General features: G+C 47.0%; 1 protein-coding gene across 1 annotated transcript; it reads right to left on the bottom strand.

The window, feature by feature from the left end:
* Window positions 1-531: 531 nt before the first annotated feature.
* Window positions 532-9823, bottom strand: LOC147983601 (uncharacterized). Its single transcript, XM_087540791.1, has 3 exons — window positions 9716-9823; window positions 8821-8829; window positions 532-1071 (listed from the first exon to the last, which is right to left on the bottom strand). Exons 1-3 carry the CDS (start codon window positions 9821-9823, stop codon window positions 532-534), a joined length of 657 nt encoding a protein of 218 aa, XP_087396917.1.
* Window positions 9824-10096: the final 273 nt, after the last annotated feature.

Below are 10096 nucleotides of genomic sequence, written 5' to 3'. Positions count from 1 at the left end.
GCCACTGGGAAGGCGACATACCAACACCGCTGGGAAGACGACAAATGGTACAAGCCTTGGCTCAAGCGGCCACTAAGCAAAACGTCCCGGGTTGCTCGGTCCTTAACAAAAAGATTAAACGGGTGAAATTCACATAGGACATGATTATCAAGGGTGAGCTTAGGGACAGATAAAAGAATACGAGTCATCGAGGGAACCCGCAAAACATTACGAAGATGAAGTTGCCTAGAAGGATGACTAGTTAAAAGAGATGCTTGGCTAATGTGAGAGATGGGCATACCTACACCATTGGCGGTGTGAACCTGATCGTGCCTGCAGTAGGGCTGGTAGGTGGAGAGTTTGTTGAGCTGATTCGTCATGTGATCCGTGGCGCCGATGTCCATGTACCAGGCAGGATCAACAGGATAGGACGGTGTATACCCCTGGTCGATGCGCGGGTCCTTGCCCTTGGCGGCAATGTGGGCAGCAGGGGCGGTAGCGAGGTGGGCAACCGGAGTGGCCGGGGGGGGGCCCAAAGTCTGCCATGGAAAACTAGCGCTTGTTGCCCTTGCCGTCATTGCCGATGCCAAGGAAGCTCCTCTGAAAGCGATGGTGACACTTGGAGGCGATGTGGCGTTCACGACCACATAGCTGGCACACCACCTGAGAGTTTGGACCCCCACCCAGGGTTAATGCAGGGGGTGGGGCGGCCTTGCCCGATGACGGGGCAGGGGAGCGCTGCCCGCGAGAAGCCCAGAAGGCCGCCGGCTGCACGGTGATGGTGGCGGAGGTGCGACAAGCCTCAATGCATTGCTCGGTGAAGAGGAGGCCTAAGTAGAGCTCGTGCGGGGGCATCGCTGGCTTGGCGTTGTGAACAGCCTCGGTGAGATTGTCATAGTCGGTGTCGAGACCTTTGATGACAAAGCCAGCGAACTCCTCGTCACTAAGAGGCCGGCCGATGGAGGTGAGTGTGTCCGCTAACACCTTCATCTTGTTGAAGTAGGTCGTGGTGGAGGTGTCCAGCTTCTTGATGTTGGCGAGCTCGATGCGAAGGGCCATCGAGCGGGAGGTAGAGACCTGGGCAAAGGCATGCTCCAGCATCATCCATGTTGGAAATATGCCCTAGAGGCAATAATAAATTAGTTATTATTATATTTCCTTGTTCATGATAATCATTTATTATCCATGCTAGAATTGTATTGATAGGAAACTCAGATACATGTGTGGATACATAGACAACACCATGTCCCTAGTAAACCTCTAGTTGACTAGCTCGTTGATCAATAGATGGTTACGGTTTCCTGACCATGGACATTGGATGTCATTGATAACGGGATCACATCATTGGGAGAATGATGTGATGGACAAGACCCAATCCTAAGCCTAGCACAAAGATCGTGTAGTTCGTATGCTAAAGCTTTTCTAATGTCAAGTATCATTTCCTTAGACCATGAGATTGTGCAACTCCCGGATACCGTAGAAGTGCTTTGGGTGTGCCAAATGTCACAACGTAACTGGGTGGCTATAAAGGTACACTACAGGTATCTCCGAAAGTGTCTGTTGGGTTGGCACGAATCGAGACTGGGATTTGTCACTCCGTGTAAACGGAGAGGTATCTCTGGGCCCACTCGGTAGGACATCATCATAATGTGCACAATGTGATCAAGGAGTTGATCACGGGATGATGTGTTACGAAACGAGTAAAGAGACTTGCCGGTAACGAGATTGAACAAGGTATCGGGATACCGACGATCGAATCTCGGGCAAGTATCGTACCGCTAGACAAAGGGAATTGTATACGGGATTGATTAAGTCCTTGACATCGTGGTTCATCCGATGAGATCATCGTGGAACATGTGGGAGCCAACATGGGTATCCAGATCCCGCTGTTGGTTATTGACCGGAGAGTCATCTCGGTCATGTCTGCATGTCTCCCGAACCCGTAGGGTCTACACACTTAAGGTTCGGTGACGCTAGGGTTATACAGATATTAGTATGCGGTAACCCGAAAGTTGTTCGGAGTCCCGGATGAGATCCCGGACGTCACGAGGAGTTCCGGAATGGTCCGGAGGTAAAGAATTATATATAGGAAGTGCTATTTCGGCCATCGGGACAAGTTTCGGGGTCACCGGTATTGTACCGGGACCACCGGAAGGGTCCCGGGGGTCCACCGGGTGGGGCCACCTCCCCCGGGGGGGCACATGGGCTGTAGGGGTGTGCGCCTTGGCCTGTATGGGCCAAGGGCACCAGCCCCAAGAGGCCCATGCGCCAAGAGATGAGGGAAAGGAAGAGTCCTAAAGGGGGAAGGCACCTCCTAGGTGCCTTGGGGAGGTGGGACTCCTCCCTGGCCGCACCCTTCCTTGGAGGAAGGGCCAAGGCTGTGCCCCCCCCTCTCCCTTGGCCCTATATATAGTGGGGGGAAGGGAGGGCAACCATACCTAAGCCCTGGCGCCTCCCTCTCCCTCCCATGACACATCTCCCTCCTCCCGCAGCGCTTGGCGAAGCCCTGTTGGAATCCCGCTACTTCCACCACCACGCCGTCGTGCTGCTGGATCTCCATCAAACTCTCCTCCCCCCTTGCTGGATCAAGATGGAGGAGACGTCGCTGCTCCGTACGTGTGTTGAACGCGGAGGTGCCGTCCGTTCGGCGCTAGGATCATCGGTGATTTGGATCACGACGAGTACGACTCCATCAACCCCGTTCTCTTGAACGCTTCCGCGCGCAATCTACAAGGGTATGTAGATCCACTCCTCCCTCGTTGCTAGATGACTCCATAGATTGATCTTGGTGACACGTAGGAAAATTTTGAATTATTGCTACGTTCCCCAACAGTGGCATCATGAGCTAGGTCTATGCGTAGTTTCTATGCACAAGTAGAACACAAAGTAGTTGTGGGCGTTGATTTTGTTCAATATGCTTACCGTTACTAGTCCAATCTTGATTCGGTGGCATTGTGGGATGAAGCGGCCCGGACCGACCTTACACGTACTCTTACGTGAGACTGGTTCCATCGACTGACATGCACTAGTTGCATAAGGTGGCTAGCGGGTGTCTGTCTCTCCCACTTTAGTCGGATCGGATTCGATGAAAAGGGTACTTATGAAGGGTAAATAGCAATTGGCATATCACGTTGTGGTTTTTGCGTAGGTAAGAAACGTTCTTGCTAGAAACCCATAGCAGCCACGTAAAACATGCAAACAACAATTAGAGGACGTCTAACTTGTTTTTGCAGGGTATGCTATGTGATGTGATATGGTCAAAGGATGTGATGAATGATATATGTGATGTATGAGATGATCATGTTCTTGTAATAGGAATCACGACTTGCATGTCGATGAGTATGACAACCGGCAGGAGCCATAGGAGTTGTCTTTATTTATTATATGACCTGCGTGTCATTGAACAACGCCATGTAATTACTTTACTTTATTGCTAACCGTTAGCTGTAGTAGTAGAAGTAATAGTTGGCAAGACAACTTCATGGAGACACGATGATGGAGATCATGATGATGGAGATCATGGTGTCATGCCGGTGACAACGATGATCATGGAGCCCCGAAGATGGAGATCAAAAGGAGCAAAATGATATTGGCCATATGATGTCACTAATTGATTGCATGTGATGTTTATCATGTTTATACATCTTATTTGCTTAGAACGACGGTAGTAAATAAGATGATCCCTCATTAAAATTTCAAGAAAGTGTTTCCCCTAACTGTGCACCGTTGTGAAAGTTCGTCGTTTCGAAGCACCATGTGATGATCGGGTGTATAGATTCTTACGTTCGAATACAACGGGTGTTGACGAGCCTAGCATGTACAGACATGGCCTCGGTACACATGCGAAACACTTAGGTTAACTTGACGAGCCTAGCATGTACAGACATGGCCTCGGAACACAAGAGACCGAAAGGTCGAGCATGAGTCGTATGGTAGATACGATCAACATGAAGATGTTCACTGATGTTGACTAGTTCGTCTCACGTGATGATCGGACACGACCTAGTTGACTCGGATCATGTAATCACTTAGATGACTGGAGGGATGTCTATCTGAGTGGGAGTTCATAAGATGAACTTAATTATCCTGAACATAGTCAAAAGGTCTTCGCAAATTATGTCGTAGCTCGCGCTTCAGTTCTACTGTTTAGATATGTTCCTAGAGAAAAATTAGTTGAAAGTTGATAGTAGCAATTATGCGGACTAGGTCCGTAAACTGAGGATTGTCCTCATTGCTTCATAGAAGGCTTATGTCCTTAATGCACTGCTCAGTGTGCTGAACCTCGAACGTCGTCTGTGGATGTTGCGAACATCTGACATACACGTTTTGATGACTACATGATAGTTCAGTGCATAATGCTAAATGGTTTAGAATTGAGGCACCGAAGACGTTTTTGAAACATCGCAGAACATATGAGATGTTCCAAGGACTGAAATTGGGATTTCAGGCTCGTGCCCACGTCAAGAGGTATAAGACCTCCGACAATTTTTCTTAGCCTACAAACTAAGGGAGAAAAGCTCAATTGTTGAGCTTGTGCTCAGATTGTCTGAGTACAACAATCGCTTGAATTGAGTGGGAGTTGATCTTCCAGACAAAATAGTGATGGTTCTCCGAAGTCATTACCACCAAGCTGCTTGAGCTTTGATGAACTATAATATATCAGGGACATATATGATGATCCTTGAGATATTCGCGATGTTTGACACCACAAAAGTAGAGATCAAGAAGGAGCATCAATTGTTGATGGTTTATGAAACCACTAGTTTCAAGAAGGGCAAGGGCAAAAAGGGATACTTCATGAAACGGCAAATCAGCTGCTGCTCTAGTGAAGAAACCCAAGGTTGAACCCAAACCCGAGACTAAGTGCTTCTGTAATAAGGGGAACAGCCACTGGAGCAGAATTACCCTAGATACTTGGTAGATGAGAAGGCTGGCAAGGTCGATAGAAGTATATTGGATATAAATTGTGTTGATGTGTACTTTACTAGTACTCCTAGTAGCACCAGGGTATTAGATATTGGTTCGGTTGCTAAGTGTTAGTAACTCGAAATAAAAGCTACGGAATAAACGGAGACTAGCTAAAGGTGAGCTGACGATATGTGTTGGAAGTGTTTCCAATGTTGATGTGATCAAGCATCGCATGCTCCCTCTACCATCGAGATTGGTGTTTGCGTTGAGTATAGACATGATTGGATTATGTCTATCGCAATACGGTTATTCATTTAAGGAGAATAACGGTTACTCTGTTTATTTGAATAATACCTTCAATGGTCTTGCACCTAAAATGAATGGTTCATTGAATCTCGATCATAGTGATACACATGTTCATGCCAAAAGATATAAGATAGTAATGATAGTACCACCTACTTGTGGCACTGCCACTTAAGTCATATCGGTATAAAACGCATGAAGAAGCTCCATGTTGATGGATCTTTGGACTCACTCGTTTTTGAAAAGTTTGAGACATGCGAACCATGTCTATTGGTGTATATGCATGAAGAAACTCCATGCAAAGGGATCGTTTGGACTCACTTGATTTTGAATCACTTGAGACATGCAAATCATACCACATGGGCAAGATGACTGAAAGCCTCGTTTTCAGTAAAATGGAACTAGAAAGCAACTTGTTGGAAGTAATACATTTTGATGTGTGCAGTCCAATGAGTGCTAAGGCATGTAGTGGATATCGTTATGTTCTTACTTCACAGATGATTTGAGTAGATGTTGAGTATATTTACTTGATGAATCACGAGTCTGAATTATTGAAAGGTTCAAGTAATTTTAGGGTGAAGTTGAAAGATTGTCGTGACAAGAGGATAAAATATCTATGATATGATCATAGAGATGAATATCTGAATTACGAGTTTGGCACAGAATTAAGACATTGTGGAAAGTGTTTCACAACTAATACAACCTGGAACACCATAGTGTGATGGTGTGTCCGAACATCATAACTGCACCCTATTGGATATGATGCATACCATCATGTCTCTTATCGAATTACCACGATAGTTTATGGGTTAGGCATTAAAGACAACCACATTCACTTTAAATAGGGCACCACGTAATTCCGATGAGATGACACCGTATGAACTATGGTTTAGAGAAACCTAAGCTGTCATTTCTTAAAAGTTTGGGGCTGCGATGCTTATGTGAAAAGTTTCAGGCTGATAAGCTCAAACCCAAAGCGGATAAATGCATCTTCATAGGACACCCAAAACAGTTGGGTATACCTCCTGTCTCAGATTCGAAAGCAATAAGGGATTGTTTCTAGAATTGGGTCCTTTCTCGAGGAAAAGTTTCTCTCGAAAGAATTGAGTGGGAGGATGGTGGAGACTTGATGAGGTTATTGAACCGTCTCTTCAACTACTGTGTGACAGGGCACAGGGAGTTGTTCCTGTGGCACGTACACCAATTGAAGTGGAAGCTTATGATAGTGGTCATGAAACTTCAGATCAAGTCACTACCAAACCTCGTGGGATGACAAGGATGCGTACTACTTCAGAGTGGTACGTGATCCTGTCTTGGAAGTCATGTTGCTAGACAACAATGAACCTACGAGCCATGGAGAAGCGATGGTGGGCCCGGATTCCGATAAATGGCTCGAGGCCATAAAATCCGAGATAGGATCCATGTATGAAAACAAAGTGTAGACTTTGGAAGAACTACTTGATGGTCGTAAGGCTGTTAGGTACATATGGATTTTAAAAGGAAGACGGACAATGATGGTAAATGTCACCATTAAGAAAGCTCGACTTGTCGTTAAGATGTTTTCCGACAAGTTCAAGGAGTTGACTACGATGAGACTTTGTCACTCGTAGCGATGCTAAGAGTCTGTTGGAATTATATTAGCGATTACTGCATTATTTATGAAATCTTGCAGATAGGATGTCAAAACATTGTTTCCTCGACGATTTTCTTGAGGAAAGGTTGTATGTGATACAACCGGAAGGTTTTGTCAATCCTGAAAGATGCTAATAAGTATGCAAAGCTTCAGCAATCCTTCTAAGGACTGGAGTAAGCATCTCGGAGTTGGAATGTATGCTTTGATGAGATGATCAAAGATTTTGGGTGTATACAAAGTTTATGAGAAACTTGTATTTCCAAAGAAGTGAGTGGGAGCACTATAGAATTTCCGATGAGTATGTGTTATTGACATATTGTTGATCAGAAATGACGTAGAATTTCTGGAAAGCATATAGGGTTATTTGAAAAGTGTTTTTCAATGGAAAACCTGGATTAGGCTACTTGAGTATTGAGCATTAAGATCTATAAGGATAGATCAAAACGCTTAATAGTACTTTCAAATGAGCACATACCTTGACATGATCTTGAAGGTGTTCAAGATGGATCAGTCAAAGAAGGAGTTCTTGCCTGAGTTGTAAGGTATGAAGTTAAGACTTAAAACTCGACCACGGCAGAAGAAAGAGGAAGGACGAAGGTCGTCCCCTATGCTTTTATCATAGGCTCTCTACAGTATGCTATGCTGTGTACCGCACCTGAAGTGTGCCTTGCCATGAGTCAGTCAAGGGGTACAAGAGTGATCCAAGAAAGGATCACAGGACAGCGGTCAAAGTTATCCTTAGTAAATAGTGGACTAAGGAATTTTCTCGATTATGGAGGTGGTAAAAGAGTTCGTCGTAAAGGGTTACGCCGATGCAAACTTTGACACTAATCCAGATTATGCTGAGTAGTAAACTGGATTCGTATAGTAGAACAGTTATTCGGAATAGTTCCAAATAGAACGTGGTAGCTGCATCTGGGAGATGACATAGAGATTTGTAAAGCACACACGGATCTGAAAGATTCAGATCCGTTGACTATAACATCTCTCACAAGCATAACATGATCAAACCCAGAACTCATCGAGTGTTAATCACATGGTAATGTGAACTAGATTATTGACTCTAGTAGACTCTTTGGGTGTTAGTCACATGGGGATGTGACCTTGAGTGTTAATCACATATCGATGTGAACTGGATTATTGACTCTAGTGCAAGTGGGAGACTGTTGGAAATATGCCCTAGAGGCAATAATAAATTAGTTATTATTATATTTCCTTGTTCATGATAATCATTTATTATCCATGCTAGAATTGTATTGATAGGAAACTCAGATACATGTGTGGATACATAGACAACACCATGTCCCTAGTAAACCTCTAGTTGACTAGCTCGTTGATCAATAGATGGTTACGGTTTCCTGACCATGGACATTGGATGTCATTGATAACGGGATCACATCATTGGGAGAATGATGTGATGGACAAGACCCAATCCTAAGCCTAGCACAAAGATCGTGTAGTTCGTATGCTAAAGCTTTTCTAATGTCAAGTATCATTTCCTTAGACCATGAGATTGCGCAACTCCCGGATACCGTAGAAGTGCTTTGGGTGTGCCAAACGTCACAACGTAACTGGGTGGCTATAAAGGTACACTACAGGTATCTCCGAAAGTGTCTGTTGGGTTGGCACGAATCGAGACTGGGATTTGTCACTCCGTGTAAACGGAGAGGTATCTCTGGGCCCACTCGGTAGGACATCATCATAATGTGCACAATGCGATCAAGGAGTTGATCACGGGATGATGTGTTACGAAACGAGTAAAGAGACTTGCCGGTAACGAGATTGAACAAGGTATCGGGATACCGACGATCGAATCTCGGGCAAGTATCGTACCGCTAGACAAAGGGAATTGTATACGGGATTGATTAAGTCCTTGACATCGTGGTTCATCCGATGAGATCATCGTGGAACATGTGGGAGCCAACATGGGTATCCAGATCCCGCTGTTGGTTATTGACCGGAGAGTCATCTCAGTCATGTCTGCATGTCTCCCGAACCCGTAGGGTCTACACACTTAAGGTTCGGTGACGCTAGGGTTATACAGATATTAGTATGCGGTAACCCGAAAGTTGTTCGGAGTCCCGGATGAGATCCCGGACGTCACGAGGAGTTCCGGAATGGTCCGGAGGTAAAGAATTATATATAGGAAGTGCTATTTCGGCCATCGGGACAAGTTTCGGGGTCACCGGTATTGTACCGGGACCACCGGAAGGGTCCCGGGGGTCCACCGGGTGGGGCCACCTCCCCCGGGGGGGGCACATGGGCTGTAGGGGTGTGCGCCTTGGCCTGTATGGGCCAAGGGCACCAGCCCCAAGAGGCCCATGCGCCAAGAGATGAGGGAAAGGAAGAGTCCTAAAGGGGGAAGGCACCTCCTAGGTGCCTTGGGGAGGTGGGACTCCTCCCTGGCCGCACCCTTCCTTGGAGGAAGGGCCAAGGCTGTGCCCCCCCCCCCTCTCCCTTGGCCCTATATATAGTGGGGGGAAGGGAGGGCAACCATACCTAAGCCCTGGCGCCTCCCTCTCCCTCCCATGACACATCTCCCTCCTCCCGCAGCGCTTGGCGAAGCCCTGTTGGAATCCCGCTACTTCCACCACCACGCCGTCGTGCTGCTGGATCTCCATCAAACTCTCCTCCCCCCTTGCTGGATAAGGAAGGAGGAGACGTCGCTGCTCCGTACGTGTGTTGAACGCGGAGGTGCCGTCCGTTCGGCGCTAGGATCATCGGTGATTTGGATCACGACGAGTACGACTCCATCAACCCCGTTCTCTTGAACGCTTCCGCGCGCGATCTACAAGGGTATGTAGATCCACTCCTCCCTCGTTGCTAGATGACTCCATAGATTGATCTTGGTGACACGTAGGAAAATTTTGAATTATTGCTACGTTCCCCAACAATCCAGGCGTCCATAGAGGTGGCGGCGAAGAGGCAGAGGCCGGCGACCCCGTCGCCGAGGGAACCCTGGATGGCAGAAAGAATCGCCTGGTCCTGCTGCACCCACATATGGTGTTCCGGGTTGATGGCCGGACCGTGGACGGTAGGGATGACCTGCGGAGGACACGGTAGCGAACCATCGACAAACCCTAGGAGAGACCGACTGCGGAGCAGCGGTAAGACCTTGGCGCGCCAGAACAAGTAGTTGTCCGACGTGAGGCGGATGGCGATCAAATTGTCGAAGTGGAATAGTCCGGTGGGCGTAATGACGCCAGCAGCAGGGGCGATGGACGGCGGAGCAGTGACAGGGACCACGGCAGCGACCGATGCCGCGGGTGACGA

Source organism: Triticum urartu, chromosome 2A (assembly GCF_056163025.1).
Source record: "Triticum urartu cultivar PI428250 chromosome 2A, HENAU_Tu73, whole genome shotgun sequence".
NCBI lineage: Eukaryota > Viridiplantae > Streptophyta > Magnoliopsida > Poales > Poaceae > Triticum > Triticum urartu.
The sequence above is the reverse complement of the archived record's forward strand: the minus strand, read 5'-3'. Positions and strand labels throughout refer to the sequence as shown.